Source organism: Schistocerca piceifrons, chromosome 1 (assembly GCF_021461385.2).
Source record: "Schistocerca piceifrons isolate TAMUIC-IGC-003096 chromosome 1, iqSchPice1.1, whole genome shotgun sequence".
Classification (NCBI taxonomy): Eukaryota; Metazoa; Arthropoda; class Insecta; order Orthoptera; family Acrididae; genus Schistocerca; species Schistocerca piceifrons.
Window position 1 is genome coordinate 625,074,854 of NC_060138.1, and position 20,344 is coordinate 625,095,197.

General features: G+C 44.5%; 1 protein-coding gene across 1 annotated transcript in view; it reads right to left on the minus strand.

Annotated features, from left to right (window-relative positions):
- Window positions 1-13,261: 13,261 nt before the first annotated feature.
- LOC124757926 (neuroligin-2-like) overlaps window positions 13,262-20,344 on the minus strand; it is a 57,040-nt gene continuing 49,957 nt past the window's right edge. Inside the window, exon 4 of the mRNA XM_047249077.1 lies at window positions 13,262-13,296. Within this exon, the coding sequence (XP_047105033.1) occupies window positions 13,262-13,296 (35 nt within the window). The remainder of the gene's footprint in view (window positions 13,297-20,344) is intronic.

The following is a 20,344-nucleotide window of genomic DNA, read 5'->3' on the forward strand; positions in this document are numbered from 1 at the left end:
CAAAGGTTTACGAGAGGAGTGGCAGCCTATGAATGCCAAACATATCGATCACTATACTCTCGTGCCCGGGTGCGGCACTTTGTGAGAACTACTAAATTCGACGTGAACTGCATAGCTTACAAAGCTTATACGGAGGGATGCTTGATATAAATAATGCACGCTTCGGCCGGTGTGTGTGTGTGTGTGTGTGTGTGTGTGTGTGTGTGTGTGTGTGTGCCGCAGCGCCTGGGGACAGGGCGGCAGACCTGTGACGCACGCCATAGTTGGCAACACGCCGACGGCTTTGTGTGTCGCCGCCAGGACCGGAGACTGCAGCGAGCAGGCTTTGTACATCGTGTAGGGACGGACCAGCACTGACACGTGAAGCAGCCCCACTCTCTGAATACGCCGCATGAAATAGATTGCAAATTAGGCTATCTCTCACGCTGCGAGTTGAACATCAGCTCGCCCCGGGCAGAACGGCTGCGCTAGGCGCTCGGGAGAACGGCACCAACACGTCTCTTTGCGTCATCAGCACGCAGGAGCAGTGTACATTAGTTTTATCCTTACAACAAATCCGTTATCTTTACATTCACGCCTTTTAAATTAACAAAAACGCGGACATCAGTGGCGCATGACGTTTCCGTGACCAACAAAACGATCCCCTCGTACCTTCTGCCAAACATCTCTAGAGGGAAGTGTGCTTCTTGATAGCTTATCTTTCAAGTAAGAGTACGCTGAAAAGTGTACCACTCAAACAGAACGAAGAAGATCCATTGCATTTTTTCCCCTTGACACATCAATCTCCTGCTCGTTTGATGCGGCCCACGAATTTCTCTCCTGCGCCAATCACCTTATTTCAGAATGGAAGCTGCACCGTTGCTCTTCGTTTATTTGATGGACGTATTCCAATATCTCTCTTCCCCTGAAGTTTCAAAGCTCTACAGTCCCCTCTAGTACCATAGAGGGTTTCCCTGATCCCTTAACACATGTCCTGTCATCCTGTTCCTTCTTCCTGTGACTATTTTCAATACGTGTCATTCTTCGCTGGCTCTGCAGAGAACCTCCTACATCCTTATCTTACCAGTCCACCTAATTTTCAACATTTTTCTGTAGCACGAAACGTCAACGCTTCGACTCCCTTTTGTTCCGCTTTCCCACTGTCCATTACTTACTACCATACAATTCTGTGTTTTAAGCGTACGTCCTCAGAAACTTCTTTCTCACATCACCAAACGATATGACGCAGTTGACAGCACACTTTACACGCATTCTTTAGGACGACGGTTCAAACCCGCTTCCGGCCATCCTGATTTAGGTTTTCCGTGATTTGCCTACGCTTCAGGCAAATTCTGGGATGGTTCTTTTGGAAGGGAGCGGCCAATTTCCTTCTCCATCCTTCCGTAACTAGAGCTTGTGCTCCGTCTTTAATGGCCCAGTTGTCGGCTGAACGTTAAACACTAATCTCCTTCTGCTCCTCCTCCTCTTCGCCGAATTAAAACATACGTCTGATACCAGTAGACTCTCCTTCGCCAGGAACGCCCTCTTTGCCTGAGTTAGTCTCCTTTTTATGTACTCCTTGCTTCGTCTGTCATGGGTTGTATTGCTTCCAAGGTAAACGAGTTCTTAACTATGTCTACTTCCACTAATTCTGAGGTTTGTTTCCTCGCTGCTCTCATTCATGCCACTTCTTATTACTTCTGTCTTTCTTCCATTCACTCTCAATCAACATCCTGTACCCATTAGACAGATCATTCCATTCAAGAGAACCTGTTCTACTTGTTCACTTCCACAGGATAGCAATTCCATCGGCGAATTTATCACTGATATCCACACACCTATAATTCTAGTCTCACGCTTCATGCTTTTATTTCTGTCATTGCTTCTTCGGTGTATAGATTGAATATTAGGGACAATGGGCTGCATCTCTTACAGCCTTTTTAATCTGAGCCCATCGTTCTTCGTTTTCTAGTCTTATTATCCCCGCTTGATTCTTTACTTATTGTATACAACCCATATTTTCCTATAGCTTATTCCTATTTTCCTCAGAATTTCGAACACTTGCACCATCTGACATTGTCGAACGCTTTTTCCACGCCGACAAATCCTTTGAGAGTGATAGTATCTTTATTTTTCTTCACTCTATTTATCGTTTTACATCCTTAATATTCTTCTCCATTCGTCTGTACGTTATTCTCGGTAGCAGCGTAGATGCATGCGATGTTAAGCTGATTGTACGATAGATTTCGCACCTATCTGATCTTGCTATCTTCGGAGTTGTCGGGATGATATTTTTCCGAAAGTCGGATCGTTCCTCGCTAGTCTCATAGATTCCGCACACCAGTCTGAATAGTCGTTTAGTTGCCATTTCCCAAAAGATTTTAGAAATTTCACTTGTATATTATGTATCCCTTTCGCATTGCTCTATCTCAGGTCTTTCCGAACTCTTTTAATTTCTAACAGTTGATCCCCTGTGACTCCTTTATCGACTCCTGTTTCTTCACCTATCAAGTGTCCGCCCCGATACCTGAATGGTCAGCGTGATCGACTACTATCCTAAGGGGCCGGGGCTCGATTCCCGGCTGGATCTGGGATTTTCTCCGCTCAGGGACTGGGTGTTGTGTTGTCTTCATCACCATTTCATCCCCATCCGGCACGTAGGTCGTCCAGTGTGGCGTCGAATGTAATAAGACCTGCACCGAGGCGGCCGGATCTGTCCCGTAAGGGGCCTCAAAGCCAATTACGCCAAACACTCATTTCCATACCTATCAAGTCATCAGAGAGGTCCTCCTCGTCATAGACCTGTTCAATGTACACTTTCCACCTACCCTCTCTCTCTCTTCTACTTTTAACAGTAGCATTCCCATTGCACTCTTATTGCTTTTAATTTCACCGAAGACTACTTGGACTTTTCTGTATGCAGAATCAATCCTCCCTACGGTAAAAACTTCTTTGAATTCTTCACATTTCCTCTGCAGCCATGTCGCCTTGGCTGTCCTACACTTGCTATTTATTTCTTTTCCTATGTGAACTATATTGCTGTATTCCAGCCTTTCCCTGAACAATTATTGTACTTTATCCTTTCATTGATGAACTGAAGTACATCTTCCGGTTATACATCCACTCCATCAACTGCCGCAAATTCATGTTCTCAGTTAATCGTATTTTCGGGAGAAAGATTGCCTTGTTCATTGACATTTCATTCTGCACCCTGACGTAATTAAATTTGTGTAAATGAAACTCTCTGCGACGTGACAATATAACCAGATATTCACGGGTTTCTTGGCGCGTAAGAACGCGAGGTTTCGGATGTCCTATTTTCCTCATCGTCTGGTCAATTAGTGATGTATTAAGAGATCATTTGAGGGAATAGAGATACTAGTGTCGACTTCACTGTGATTTATTACTTCTACACTACTGGCCATTAAATTGCTACACCAAGAAGAAACCCAGATGATAAACGGGTATTCATTGGACAAACGTATTAAACTAGAACAGACATGTGATTACATTTTCACGCCATTTTGGGTGCATAGATTCTGTGACATCAGTACCCAGAACAACCACCTCTGGCCGTAATAACGGCCTTGATACACCTGGGCATTGAGTAAAACAGAGCTTGGATGGCGTGTACAGGTACAGCTGCACATTCCAGCTTCAACACGTTACCACAGTTCATCCAGAGTAGTGACTGTCGTATTTTGACGAACCAGTTGCTCGGCCAACATTGACCAGACGTTTTCAATTGGTGAGAGATCTGGAGAATGTGTTGTCCAGGGCAGCAGTCGAACGTTTTCTGTATCCAGAAAGCCCCGTACAGGACCTGCAACATGCGGTCGTGCATTATCCTACTGAAATGTGGGTTTTCGCAGGGATTGAGCGAAGGGTAGAGCCACGGGTCGTAACCCATCTGAAATGTAACGTCCGCTGTTCAAAGTGCCGTCAATGCGAGCAAGAGGTAACCGAGACGTGTAACCAATGCCACCCCATACCATCACGCCGTGTGATACGCCAGTATGGCAATGACCAGTTGACGCTTCCAATTTGCGTTCACAGCGATGTAGCCAAACAAGGATGCGACCATCATGATGCTGTAAACAGAACCTGGATTCATCCGAAAAAATGACGTTTTGCCATTCGTGCACCCAGGTTCCTCGTTGAGTACACCATCGCAGGCGCTCCTGTCTGTGATGCAGCGTCAAGGGTAACCTCAGCCATGGTCTCCGAGATGATAGTCAATGCTGCTGCAAAATTCATCGAACTGTTCGTGCAGATGGTTGTTGTCTTACAAACGTCCCCATCTGTTGACTCAGGGATCGAGACATGGCTGCACGATCCGTTACAGCCATGCGGATAAGATGCCTATCATCTCGACTGCTAGTGATAAGAGGCCGTTGGGATCCAGCACGGCGTTCCGTATTGCCCTCCTGAACCCACCGATTCCATATTCTGCTAACAGTCATTGGATCTCGACCAGTGCGAGCAGCAGTGTCGCGATAGGATAAACCACAATCGCGATAGGCTACAAACCGACCTTCATCAAAGTCGGAAACGTGCTGGTACGCATTTCTCCTCCTTACACGAGGCATCACAACAACGTTTCACCAGGCAGAGCCGGTCAACTGCTGTTTGTGTATGACAAATCGGTTGGAAACTTTCCTCATGTCAGCACGTTGTAGGTGTCGCCTCCTGCGCCAACCTTGTGTGAATGGTCTGAAAAGCTAATCTTTTGCATCTTCTTCCTGCCGTTTAAATTTCGCGTCTGTAGCACGTCATCTTCGTGGTGTAACAATTTTAATGGACAGGAGTGTAGATGCTTTCTAATTAATACATGACTGCAGTTATCTTGAGCCTAAATTACCTCGCTGGCCGGTGTGGCCGAGCGGTTCTAGGCACTTCACTCTGGAACCGCCTGACCGCTACGGTCGCACGCTCGAATCGTGCCTCGGCCATGGATGTGTGTGATGTCCTTAGGTTAGTTAGGTTTAAGTAGCTCTAAGTTCTAGTGGACTGATGACTTCAGATGTTAAGTCTCATAGGTATCAGAGGCATTTGAACCTATAATACCTCACGAATAATGATTATCATGTCCCCTGTAATTCATTCATCATAGTTCACGTTCAATAAGAACCTTGCACAACAGCTTTCCTAATATTTATTACATATCTATAATTATTTATGTTGCTACAATTTCCTCCTGCTGCTGCCCTTTATATTTGGAAGTTCGCTAGTGGACTGCTAGATACCTCAGGACATACCTGAAATGTATTCCTTTCTGTAAGAGTGCTCTATAATCTCTTTACCCACCTGTTCTAGCAACACTTCATTTACGAATTTTCTGTCGTTTCACGTAATCACAGAAGTGATGAGTGATGGGAGAATGTCAGTCATTGCATCACTGTCTGTATTTCCACGAATGTCTGCACTGGGGAAGCAGTTTCAGTTTCGAGTCGTCTGAATTTTCTTGTCATCAGTATCCTCCACGATGTCATACGCTAAATACACCCAAAATTGAATTCGGGTGGCAACAGGATAATATCCTGTGGCTTCATTTTACTTACAGCCGTAATCGCATTGTACTATCCAAGGAAAAATTTCACCTTAAAGAAATACGCGAAAGGAAACAGGGTCTTTAAGAAATAAAGAACTCGTTTATTTACCAAAAATGTTTCACTAAGGCACATCAGTATGTTTTGTGTAACATAGGTAGTACTGTCAGCATCATGAAGAAGACAGCAAAGAAAAATCATATCATTAGTGTTCTGCGTGATTGATAGCAATGGCAGGATTAAGTCACTGACTTACAATGCAATTAAACATTAAAACTTCAAGGAGCAGAAAAAATGAGCTGCTACATAATTTCTGTAGCGTGCTGGTGTAATTAACGATACTTTGAGGCCAATTACTGGCTCATATGCAGCAGGTAAGGGCATTACTTAAACGTCATTTAAAGCACTATTGCCTTGAATCCCTTTGACACGTGTCGAATTCGTTTGAACTAAGGCATTACCAGCAAATACTGTTGCAGACGTGACAGTATTTCCGAATATCGAAAGTTTCTGTGGAACACATAGATTTGCAGACGGCGCTGTAATTTAACGTCTAGTAAAATCATCAGACGATCAATTGCAATTACAAAATGATGTAGAGGGAATTTCTCTATGGTGCGGAAAGTGGTAATTGTCACTAAACAGGGAATAGTGCGAGGTCATCCACAAGGGCACTAAAAGAAATCCGATAAATTTTGGGTATACGATAAATCGCACAAATATAAAGGCTGTCAATTCGACTAAATATCTAGGAATAACAATTACGAGCAACTTAAATTGGAAAGACCACTTAGATAATATTGCGGGGAAGGCGAAACAAAGACTGCGTTTTGTTGGCAGAACTCTTAGAAGATGTGACAAACCCACTAAAGAGAAAGCCTACATTACACTTTTCCATCCTCTGCTGGAATATTGCTGCGCGGTGTGGGATCCTTGCCAGGTAGGACTGACGGAGGACATCGAAACAGAGCAAATAAGGGCAACTCGTTTAGTGTTATCGCACCACTGGGGTGAGAGTGTCACTGATATGATACGCGAGTTGGGGTGGCAGCCACTGAAACGAAAGCGGTTTTCTTTGCGGCGAGATCTATTTACGAAATTTCAATCACCAGCTTTCTCTTCCGAATGCGGAAATATTCTGTTGACTCCCACCCACGTAGAGAGAAATGATCATCATAATAAAATAAGAAAAATCAGAGCTCGAACTGAAAGATTTAGGTGTTCCTTTTTCCCACGCGCCATTCAAGAGTGGAATGGTAGAGAAGTAGTATGAAAACGGTTCGATGAACGGTCTGCCAGGCAGTTAAGTGTGAATTTCAGAGTAACCATGTAATATAGATGTAGCTGTAGATCGCAAATGTGAGCTGTGTTTGCACTTGAGGTGACCATCGGCAGTAATTGTGGCTAAAATCCAATGTAAGACCTATTTCTTGTGCTAAAATTCTGCAGAAATATTAAATCAGTCCATCTAAAAGTGTGAAGTTCTGTTTACAGCTATGCTAACAATGTGAAACGAAAGACGATGCATACACCTCCTCACAAAATTTATCCCATAAATGTGATTAAATATCATACACGTGAGCTACAGACTTTTACGTCGTCATCGTAAACAGATATTTTTGAACTTAATGATAGCATATATACAGTGGTCCCTACTAAGAGCAGTCAGATTCATCTCTTCTTGGTTCCGGCACACATTTGCACTTTCGTTTTTGCAGTGTGTGGTTCGAATCAACCCAAACAAATGCTGTTCATCACGTCTTTTCACGCGGTTCCCAGTATCGATGGAAAGCGTCGGTATGTTTCCTGTTACGAACGAAATTATTTTGAAGGGTAATTGGACGTACCCATTCGAGAGAGCTTCCCTAAGAGTCTAATGCGGTATTCTTTTTAGCCGTACGTGGTAACAGGAAAAATAAACCACTCCGACAGCAACTGAGTAGCGCTGCAGCAAGGCGGTAGCAGCTAGCGTGGGTAGGGCGATGCGGCCGCTGCTGCAGTACTGGTTATCCTTCGTCTTTTACGGTCTCTGTCAATACATATTGCTATCGAACGAGTATGTAAAATTACGCTTTGAAACTCATTTTGCTTCGAACGGGCATAAATCGATGTTTTCCATCGACAATGGGCGACGCAAAAAAAGACGTGATGAGCAGTATTTTCCTCAGGCTGGTTCCAGCTACACATTGCAAAAAACCATGTTCCAACTATGTGCCTAAACGCCAGAAAAATTCGCCTCACGACTCATGGGAGGAACTCCCTGTATCCGCCTCCAGAGTCAAGGTCGCTAAGCACCTCAGTATTGTGTCACTCCACTTCGAGGTAAAATTGTCCAACTGCTGGTGGTGGATGAAAATTTTCGATGTCAGTATTTGGCCGGCACGGGCCCTGATCTCCAGTCTTCACGCCAGTGTCTCCCGAGCGCCGCATGAGGTAAGGACATGTGACACAGTTGATGGTGATCGGTCCGTCCGATGGACACGTTAAGCTCGGCGAGTTCCTTGGAGCTATTCAAAAGGAGAAGGTTATTTGCTGGCATTGGGTTTCACCCATCCATGTCAACACAAACCCAACACTACACTGTACAATACAAGCACTCATCACATACACCCACCCAACGCACATACACACTTAAAGCTTCATAACAAGTAGGCAACGGGAAACGACCTCCACTAAGACGTTATCCGCAGGGCAGGATTCCTGCAAGTGCTCCACCTACTCTCATTCCCTGATTATGGAAATGTATCCAGTACGTTTTTAAGTTGGTTAGTACCTCTAAGTACTCGAAACCTTCAATGTTTATTTTCTTCTGCGCAGCAGTCCACGTATAGTTGACGCGTTCATAAATAATGGGTAGCCTATACAGACAGGCGTAGTCCGCTCCGGGGCGCAGGTAGGACCATGCAGAAAACACCAGTTACCAATTATAAGATGTATTTGCGGGAAGACTGTAAGACACAGAGAAAAACAACTATCACACTGGAGTGGGTATATATTAAAGTACCAAAAATCACAACATCTCTACTTTTATACGCCTGATTGGCTGGCCGTTGTGTCTCAGCAACAAGTATGCCTTTCCTCGTGAAGAGAGACGAGCATGTACCCGCTTTCACCGGCACAGCCTGCCGTAACACTCCTTCCTAAATCTCTGTCTCTTCATACCGACCAGAATTTAGCATTAGGAAAAATTGCTAATTGCGAAACCTGCTAGAAGCTGGAAATCCAATTCAACACTTAATTACAGGCATACGAGGTTTGTTCCAGAATATGAATTTGGGCTAAGGAAGGAAGGGAGCGCAAGGATAGAGGGTTCAAGAAACTATAAGTATCCAGACAGATGGAAAATAATGAATCGATGAAAATTGAGATAGGACGAGGCATGGAAATACTAACAAAATACAGTATCGTTCACTTTATAAGACAGGTATTGCTTTTGTAGAGTGATTGGGATAGTTTAACTGTACATTTTGACCACGGAAGGAAAAGGATCTGTCCCTGTAGCTAGCAAGGTTGTTAATGTAACGATCATCGTTTTTGACCATAGTGTATCCCCTGTACAAAGGATGCTTGCTATGAAATTCTAGTTCCCAAGTACCGATAAATGATTGGAAAGAGCAAGAGTGGGTATAGCGAGGATCAGAATTCACATGAAGGATGTGCTGTCTACATGGCTTGGCTGCGAAGTCTGGGTAGGCCTCGCATTTGGTGTCCTAGCAGCTTCGACAGCGGTGAATTGCTAATAAAATCATGACGCGGCTCGTAAAATATGGTAATGTTCCATAAAAGACGCAGTAATGCGCAAAGGAATGTCCGACTTTCTATGAGAACTAACGCTTGCTAAACTTGCATATCAGTCTGTTTCGGAAAACAGACCAAGATGGACGCCCAGCTCAAACGATACGTATTGTTTGTCCTATACAGGGCGGCTAATTAACAAGCGCCGGCACAGAAAGAGAGTGAGGTGAGGTGTGCTCGCAGTTTTACTGGCTCTGTGTTGAAAATCCAAATCTGTAAGCTGTAACTCTATTAACGCTGATGGTGCCAGCACTTGCAGCCAACCGTTGGTCCCGGCAATTTCCATTAGTACTGTACCTGATTCGCATTCCTTGTGTGTGTGTGTGGGGGGGGGGGGGGGGGGAGCGAAGCCTCAACGGGGGAGCCGCATTAAAACTGCTGCCCCTCATTAGCCGCCATCTTGTTGATTTGAAATAATCAATAGGCTATGAACCTGAAAGTATTGATACACTGACTCCTGCACCTGGAAATGTTGACATTCTCCGCGCTCAGTCCAACGAAACAGAATGTTTAGAATTCTGTCATATAATTTTATTGAGTCTAAACTAATTATCATATCAAAGTTTAAATTATTTAACTACTTTCTTTCAATGTTCATTAAATGGTAGTATTTGTTAGAGGTGCTATAGCATTACGCATCTTCCTCTTCCATATACACAAACGACTTGTTTGGTTTCTATACGGGTCTCATTCCTTTCGAACTATACCTCAGGATATCTTTCGAGCAGTGTCATTTGCGTCCCATTGTCATTTACTTCAATGTTAGTAGTTTTACGTTGTCCCGAGAATATTCTTATCTAAGATACTGTCAAGAAGAGATATTCCGGTAAAAAGAGAAAAATGTCCTAAATGTGAGGGCACTTCACGAAGAAAATTCCATGTTACGGAAATACTGAACATTCTGTGTCGTCTCTTTATATTACACGCGCGTAAGACAAATCAGCCAGTATCAAATTAAATTATGGCTGTGAGTATTGGGCGAAATGAATTTTTCACGGAGAACAACGTGTTCTGGTAGCGTCGCAGGTGAGTGGAGACCTGCTGGCAGTGGGCGCGGTCTGTCAACGACCAGCTCGGTCAGCGACCGCAGCCGGCGAGTCACACCGGCTGGTCGGCCACCAGCTGTTACCCAATTACAGCGGCGTCCATCATGCGAGACCGCAGTTCATTTGCGCTCACTAGCCACGTTCGCGAGGCACAGCAGAGTTCCGCGTCGCATTCGCACGCATTGTGGTTCAACGCTAGCATCTACAGCTCATCTCGGTTTCCAGGGTGCCACATCACATTTTCTCTTTGCTTTGTGGGGAGCGGTATCACGAATCTTTTGAAAGTCTTCAAGCGGCCCGCCACGACTTCCTCTCCTTTGTCACACTCTTTCTCTTAGATTAACAATTGCACCCATTGTCCTCAATTATTTGTTGGACATATTCCAGTCTCTGTTTTCCCCCACAGTTCTACCACCTACGGCTCCATCAAGTACCATGAAGTCGACAAACGAATGACGATCATGGTAGTTAATCGTTGATGTCTTACCACATGGCTTATCATCCTTCATTTCTTATCCTATCAATATACCTGATTTTCGAAATCCTTCTATAGCTCAACATCTCCAACTATATGATTCTTTTCTTTTCCAGGTTTCCCACAATCTATGATTCGTTGAGCTCCAAACGTACATTGTGAGAAATTTCTTCCTGAAATTAAGACCGATGTTTGATAATAGCTGACTTCTTTTGGAGAGGAATGCCCTGAAACTTCCTGAGAGATTAAAACTGTGTGCCGGACCGAGACTTGAACTTGGGACCTTTGCCTTTCTGAGCACTTGCCTGCGAAACGAAAAGGTCCCGAGTTCGAGTCTCGGTCTGGCACACAGTTTTAATCTGCCAGGAAGTTTAATATCAGCACACAGTCCGCTGCAGGGTGAAAATTTCATTCAGGAATGCATTCTTTGCCTGTGGTAATCTGACTTCGATGTCCCTCCTGCTTTGTTCGTAAGATTTATTTATTTATTTATTTATTGCTTTAAGGATCCATAATTCTATCATTTCATGTACTTCACGGTCATTAATTATGATGATAAGGTTGCCATTAATCTCATTTCAGTTTCTCCTCCATAATCTCAGTCCATATTCTGCACTTATTGGACTGTTGATTTCACCCAACGAACACTATAACTTTCCTTTACAACGTCATCAGTATCATTGACCCATTTCATACAGAATTTCAATTTCAGTCTTCTTATATTTCCATTTATTGCGCGCTACTACTCTGAGAATTTTAAAGTGACGACAGCAGGTTTTAAATCTGACATAAACAATTAACTTTGAGAAGTCAAAATAATTTTCAGTTATGAACGTAAAAAAAACTCTTACGAATTAATTATTCGTAGCCCTGTCCATCGTACAGAGGATACAAAACAACACGCATGGCCAGGTCGATGTGTCGGAAGGAGATTATAAACTCCTTACTTATCGACAAATAGACTTACCCTCACTCTTTAGTTAGCTACAAGAATTTTTAATAACGCCCTGTTGGGCTTAGAAGAGGAATGCTGGGGGCAGGGGCAAAACCTCAACGCTATAGTTTCATAATGATGAGCCCTAACACGAAAGTACCACATTCAGAATGACATTGGCTGTGGATGCTTACCTTCTTATATTAGCTACGACACATTGCTACTTGTCTAAAAGACTTTCAGTTCTCAAGAGGATAATTTTTGGTCAAGAGATAGTGTTTGGTTTTTGTTGTTTGATAAAAAAGGAATATAATCGTCAAATATTATACATAAAAATCATAAATAACACAGAAAACTTCTTAAAAACAGAACATTTATTTTAAAAGACTTTCGTGGCATGAGAAATAAGTAATCAGGAAGGAAGAAAGGAGCAGACAGCGTAGGGACAAGATGAAAGTACTGGAAAAATAGGAAATAACGAACAAGGTAGAGGAACTGCAGTTGTTACGTGATCCAACTTGGTCAGTACTAAAATAAAAAGAACGCAAGGAAGTCAGTAACCAAATAGAACGAAGAAACGTTTGTAGCTGCATTGTGCGTGACAGGCAGGGACCGGAGTTCGAAACACGTGCCACATAGAGTTTTCATCTACCAGTAAGTTTCGAAACAATACGCAACTCTGCTGCGGAGCACAAGATTGTACCTGGAAAATATTGCTTAGCCGTCGTGTCAATAGGGTTCGGCGGCCTTGTGATCAGTCTGCCAAAGTCAACGGTGGCGCGAGGTGCACGGAGTGCAACTGGAGACAGAACTGCAACACATACCCTCTCATAAGCATGATGTGAATATAGGACTATCGTCAGTTACCCAGAACCTTGTGCTGCATTCACGAGTACAGAGTTTAGAAAGGCGCGTTGTATAGATTCCAACCTGAAAAAGTCTACATTTACTTCTACATCTACATGATATTCCGCAAGCCAAATAATGGTGTGTGTCGGAGGGTACTTTTTGTACCACTAACTGAGCTCTCAAACCCTGTTCCACTCGGTAAGCCTCTGTACTGACTCTAATTTCTCGGATTTTCTCCTCATGGTCATTACGCGAGACATGTCTAGGGGGAAGTAATATGTTGTCCGACTTGTAACGGAAAGTGTTCTCTAGAAATTTCAATAGTAAATCTCTCAATGATGCACAACGCCTCTCTAGTAACGACTAACAATGGAGTTTTTTTAGCGTCTCAGTAACGTTCTAGTGCCCGCTGAACGATACCATGACGAAACGTTCCGCTCTTCGTTGGATCTTCTCTATTTATTCTGTCAGTCCTATCTGGCAGGGATCCCAGACTGATAAACAGTATCCAAGAATGGGTCAAAAAAGCGCCTTATATGCCGCTTTCTTAGTGGATGAGTTACACTTCCTTAAGATTCTTCCTATGAACCTGAATCTGGCATCTACTTCCCCACTATTTGCTTAATATGGTCCTTCAATTCAGAACTTCGACGATGTCAATGAACTCACCTGAAATAAAGAAGATGAACGTCAGATGACATACTGAAAAGTAATGCCTCCGAATTTTTTATGTGAAAACATTTAAAGTTCTTTAAATACAACAAATACCATTAACGTACTACATATTTATCTTTCACGTATACATATTTATTTCTCAACAAAGCAAGCCTGGCTACGAACACATTTTTCCAAAAGAGAGACCAGTTTATTGACACCCTCACTGTAGAATGTTTGACTTTGTTGACGAAGTCACAACCTCACCTGTGCTTACGACACTTCGTCCCAATCAAAGCGAAATCCTCGAAGGTATTCTTTAGTTTTGAAAACAGATGAAATCCGGATGGCGCCAAATAGGGATCGTATGGAGGATTATCGATGACAGCGAAGCAAGGAGTCAGATTGTCACCTATGTTGGCAGCGCTCGTGTGCAGTCTGCCATTGTCGTGTTGAAGGAGGAAGTCCTCCATGTATGGAGGCTTGTACCACATCTGGGCCGGCCGCGGTGGTCTCGCGGTTCTAGGCGCTCAGTCCGGAACCGCGTGACTGCTACGGTCGCAGGTTCGAATCCTGCCTCGGGCATGGATGTGTGTGATGTCCTTAGGTTAGTTAGGTTTAAGTAGTTCTAAGCTCTAGGGGACTGATGACCACAGATGTTAAGTCCCATAGTGCTCAGAGCCATTTGAATCATTTGAACTACATCTGGAGCGACCGAAAGGTATTTCCGGGTCGTCGTGTGTCGGGTAGCGGATGAGCGGGATACGCACCAGCAGTGCAGTCACGACGGAGCAGCAGTCCAGTCGGTCGGTTGGCGTGGAGCAGCAAGCAAGCCCAGTCACGCGCAGTCAGGCTGGAGCCCCTGGCGGCGTGCACACGCAGTTGGAGTGTGAGGTGCTGCTTGCGAGTGCTACGGAGTTCTTCGCCCACCGATCTTGGACATAAACGTTGAGCCCTCACTTAACTTACTATCGTGCCTCAACTGTTTACATTTCTTCGTTTGACCCTGATTGTCACTTTTGGGATAATCCCACGAGCAACAACGTGTGTATTTCTAAATCGGCTAAGATTCCAGCCGTCTTCCCGTGAAATTTAACTTAATTTATTCCCTGTTATGGAAGTTCACGAACGGTATCTTCTGCCTTGTGGCCGTTGACGTTCCGCTTACCTGCCATGGTCGTTGACGTAATTTTAGGCTGTGTTGTTGTTGTCCAGCGCGGTGTGTAGTTCGACAGCTGCAGTGTTGTTGGTCGTTGTGGGGGCCAATATTCTGTGTGTCGTGTATTGAAATCTCGTGGTCGTTTTGCTGGTTGCGTGGAGCAGAACTGATATGGTTGATTGGTCGGTCGGCTGTCTGTCGGTTGGGTTGCCTCCAGATTAAGAAGTCGTTGGACAAGTTGCCTGTCTGACCTAAATGGGAGTTAGTGTTGCAATCCCAGCCCGATCCTTGGAAACCTCTGAGTGCCGTTCCTAGGATGTTATGTAGTAATTTCCCTGTTTGGATTTTTAGTTATTTGGTTGATGTGTGGCTTTCAGCTGAGTATTAATATCTCTTAAATTAATGTTCTTGTCTTGCCCTTAAGGCATGAGGTTGTAATGCTTTTGTGCGGCTGGTCCCGGTGGACGTTCGAGTCCTCCCTCGGGCATGGGTGTGTGTGTGTAATTTAGGTTAAGTAGTGTATAAGCTTAGGGACTGATGACCTTAGCAGTTAAGTCCCATAAGATTTCACACACATTTGAACATTTTAAATGCTTTTGAATGGGGCCTTCAGCCCAATTTGCATGAAATGTTTTAAGATAAGGCCTTCTGCCTTTTGATTGAAACTCCTCTTATTGCTTAATGTGCGACCTCCAGCCTAGTTCCATTAAAATTAAATTGCTAAGGCCTTCAGGCGATTAGATTGAAGATTTAGAAAATATTCTTGGGTGAAACCTAGAGAAGAATCTTGTATTTCAATTTGGCTTATGCCTTGTGTCTTGGATTTTGGATGTGGGCTTCAGCAGATCTAAAGTTCATCAAAGGAGATCGATTAAAGTTTTGAAAGTTTTGCAACCTTGTTGTAGAATTGTGTGTTGGTAAATAAAGTTTGTATATTGATTGCAACTGACCGGAACTCATTTTGGCCCCTCTCCACAACCTAATCCGCTGTGTCCCGCTAGCCCAGGCATTTCACGGTCGGTGACGCTGCAGCCGATGCGACTGATTCCGACAGAGACGGGGAGACAGTACGAAGACGGCAGGCGCTGTGCTGCGGCGCGGCGCGTCTTGAGCCCGTCTAGACGGCGGGCGATGAGCCCGGGCGGCGGCAGCGGGGCGCACACGCCGTGTGGCCGGCACAATGGCCATAATGAGAGGCGCGAGCGCCGCAAAAGATAGAAGTGCCATTGTTAAGAACAAAAGCTCTTCATTAAGCCTTTCTGTGGGTGGGGGGGGGGGGGGGGGAGCGGCGTCTCGTGCGGGGAGGCTGACGACGTAAGCCGCGCTAATGCGCCTCGGTTGCTAGCTCCACTGCTTCTGCTGCTCCTGCTGCTGTGGGCCGCTCTTATTAAACCGCGACGACTCCAATTAATTACAGGACCGAGCTGACGTCAGGTGCGTCTGTATCGACACACGTACCCCAACTAGGGCCAAGTGGGTCACGGCGCTACAGCAGTTTGTCTTTGGGCCGAGGGAGAACTCGGTCGAGTGGGCCGAGGGAGAACTCGGTCGAGTCGAGGAAGCACGTCATCCGTATTTAATGAAACGTGCGTCTGTAGGACGCGAAAATATGAAGCTCTCTACTCGAGAAGAAGTTTCTTCATGAATCTAAAAGAATCATATTCCGACACATTACACTTGAAAAACGGACCAGAACTTAATCACAACCCTCCCCAAGGAATGTGCACTGTAACAGATCTAAAGTTGACAAAAAATTATAAAAATGATCGAATAACCTGTAACCATAAAAATCGATACTTGAGATATCGGTTTCAATAACTATGTTAAATACACTACTGGCCATTAAATTTGCTACACCAAGAAGAAATTCAGATGATAAACGGGTAACCATTGCACAAACGTATTATACTACAACTGATATGTGATTATATTTTCACACGATTTGAGTGCAGATCCTGAGAAATCAGTACCCAGAAATACCACCTCTGGCAGTAACAACGGCCTTCATACGCCTGGGCATTGAGTAATAACAGAGCTTGGATGGCGTGTGCAGGTACAGCTACCCACGCAGCTTCAACACGATACCACAGTTCATCCAGAGTAGTGACTGCCGTATTTTGACGAACCAGTTGCTCGGCCACCATTGACCAGACGTTTTCAATTTGTGACAGATCTGGAGAATGTGTTGTCCAGGGCAGCAGTCGAACGTTTTCTGTATCCCGAAAGCCCCGTACAGTACCTGCAACATGCGGTCGTGCATTATCCTGCTGAAATGTGGGGTTTCGCAGGGATTGAGCGAAGGGTAGAGCCACGGGTCGTAACCCATCTGAAATGTAACGTCCGCTGTTCAAAGTGCCGTCAATGCGAGCAAGAGGTAACCGAGACGTGTAACCAATGCCACCCCATACCATCACGCCGTGTGATACGCCAGTATGGCAATGACCAGTTGACGCTTCCAATTTGCGTTCACAGCGATGTAGCCAAACACGGATGCGACCATCGTGATGCTGTAAACAGAACCTGGATTCATCCGAAAAAATGACGTTTTGTCATTCGTGCACCCAGGTTCCTCGTTGAGTACACCATCGCAGGCGCTCCTGACTGTGATGCAGCGTCAAGGGTAACCACTGCCATGCTCTCCGAGCTGATAGTCAATGCTGCTGCAAAATTCATCGAACTGTTCGTGCAGATGGTTGTTGTCTTACAAACGTCCCCATCTATTGACTCAGGGATCGAGACATGGCTGCACGATCCGTTACAGCCATGTGGATAAGATGCCTGTCATCTCGACTACTAGTGATACGAGGCTGTTGGGATCCAGCAAGGTGTTCCGTATTACCCTCCTGAACCCACCGATTACATATTCTGCTAACAGTAATTGGATCTCGACCAACGCGAGCAGCAATGTCACGATACGATAAACAGCAATCGCGATAGCCTACAGTCCGACCTTTATCAAAGTCGTAAACGTGATGGTACGCATTTCCCCTTATTACACGAGGCATCACAACAATGTTTCACCAGACACCGCCGGTCAACTGCTGTTTGTGTATGAGAAATCGGTTTGAAACTTTCCTCATGTCAGCACGTTGTAGGTGTCGCCACCGGCGCCAACCTTGTGTGAATGCTCTGAAAAGCTAGTCATTTGCATATCATCCTGTCGCTTAAATTTCGCGTCTGTAGCACGTCACCTTCGTGGTGTAGCAATTTTAATGGCAAGTAGTGTATGAAACTCTCTACTGGAGAAGAACTTTCTTCCTGAATCTAAAAGAATCACTTTCCTGGCACGTTACAAATGTAAAACCGGCCAGAACTTAATCCCAACCTTCCCGAAGGGATGCACAATGTAACAGATCTAAAGTTGACAAGAAATTATAAAAGTGATCGATTAAACTGTAACCATAACTTGAGATATCGGTTTCAAAAACTGTGTTAAATATGTGTTTGACATTGTGAAGACTGTTGGGAGTGATCTGGATTGTTAGGTTTCTCTTATAAACCAGGTACTCCAGGATAGCTTGTATACCTTTTTAATGATACCAGTTTCGATCGATCCATGCTGTTGTCATCATTAGACCTGAAAATTTAATAAACAAACATTCCAAGTCAAGGCGGATAATACATAAATTATTTCGTGTAAAGGAGACTGTGTACTATACTGATGCATTAGAATGTACCTTGGAACATACTAAGTGAAGTTTACGATCCTTACAAACTTGCAAGCGACATAGCGATGTCGTCTCATTTTACAGTAAAAGGTAGCAAGCAATATCACCATGTCAAATATAAAACACAGATCGCGCTGTGCCGACGTCCTAGCGCAAACGTTAACACCGCAATAGCGACTCAGGTAGTAAAATATTTGCACAGGTCAGCCTGTGTGCGGTTGTTTATGCCGGCCGCGGTGGTCGTGCGGTTCTAGCACTTCAGTCCGGAACCACGTGACGGCTACGGTCGCAGGTTCGAATCCTACCTCGGGCATGGATGTGTGTGATGTCCTTAGGCTAGTTAGGTTTAAGTAGTTCTAAGTTCTAGGGGACTGATGACCTCAGATGATGAGTCCCATAGTGCTCAGAGCCATTTGAACGGTTGTTTATACTGCGATATTCGATAGTCGACCCGTGGTCTACGGGTAGCGTCTTTGATTCATAATCAAAACGTCTTCGGTCCCGGGTTCGATCCCCGCCACTGCCTAAATTTTGATAAATAATCTGCATTGGCGGCCGAAGACTTCCGGCATAAGAAGTCAGCCTCATTCTGCCAACGGTCTTGTCAAAGAGGGCGGAGGAGCGGATAGAGGTTCAGGGCACTCTCTTGCCCTAGCGGTGGGAAATTGCTCCTAAAGGCGGGAGAATCAGCTATGATCAACGACATGAGGATGCAGAAGGCAATGGAAACCACTGCATTAAAGACACGTAACGTGTATCCACAGGATATGTGGCCTGTAATTGAAGAAGTGTCATGATGATCTCTCCATTGGCAAAAGATTCCGGAATAGTCCCCCATTCGGATCTCCGCGAGGGGACTGCCAAGGGGGAGGTTACCATGAGAAAAAGATAGAATAATCAACGAAAGGACAACGTGCTACGAGTCGGGGTATGGAATGTCAGAAGCTTGAACGTGGTAGGGAAACTAGAAAATCTGAAAAGGGAAATGCAAAGGCTCAATCTAGATTAAGTAGGGGTCAGTGAAGTGAAGTGGAAGGAAGACAAGGATTTCTGGTCAGATGAGTATCGGGTGATATCAACAGCAGCAGAAAATGGTATAACAGGTGTAGGATTCGTTATGAATAGGAAGGTAGGGCAGAGGGTGTGTTACTGTGAACAGTTCAGTGCCCGGGTTGTTCTAATCAGAATCGACAGCAGACCAACACCGACAGCGATAGTTCAGGTATACATGCCGACGTCGCAAGCTGAAGACGAACAGATAAAGTGTATGAGGATATTGAAAGGGTAATGCAGTATGTAAAGGGGGACGAAAATCTAATAGTCATGGGCGACTGGAATGCAGTTGTAGGGGAAGGAGGAGAAGAAAAGGTTACAGCAGAATATGGGCTTGGGACAAGGAATGAAAGAGGAGAAAGACTAATTGAGTTCTGTAACAAGTTTCAGCTAGTAATAGCGAATACCCCGTTCAAGAATCACAAGAGGAGGAGGTATACTTGGAAAAGGCCGGGAGATACGGGAAGATTTCAATTAGATTACATCATGGTCAGATAGAGATTCCGAAATGAGATACTGGATTGTAATATGTACCCAGGAGCAGATGTGGACTCAGATCACAATATAGTAGTGATGAAGAGTAGGCCGAAGTTCAAGACATTAGTCAGGAACAATCAATACGCAAAAAGTGGCATACGGAAGTACTAAGGAATAACGAGATACGTTTGAGGTTCTCTAAAGCTATAGATACAGCAATAAGGAATAGCGCAGTAGGCAGTACAGTTGAAGAGGAATGGACATCTCTAAAAAGGGCCATCACAGAAGTCGGGAAGGAAAACATAGGTACAAAGAAGGTAGCTGCGAAGTAACCTTGGGTAACAGAAGAAATACTTCAGTTGATTGATGAAAGGAGGAAGTACAAACATGTTCCGGGAAAATCAGGAATACAGAAATACAAGTCGCTGAGGAATGAAATAAATAGGAAGTGCAGGGAAGCTAAGACGAAATGGCTGCAGGAAAAATGTGAAGACATCGAAAAAGATATGATTGACAGAAGGACAGACTCAGCATACAGGAAAGTCAAAACAACCTTTGGTGACATTAAAAGCAACGGTGGTAACATTAAGAGTGCAACGGGAATTCCACTGTTAAATGCAGAGGAGAGAGCAGATAGGTGGAAAGAATTCATCGAAAGCCTCTATGAGGGTGAAGATTTGTCTGATGTGATAGAAGAAGAAAAAGG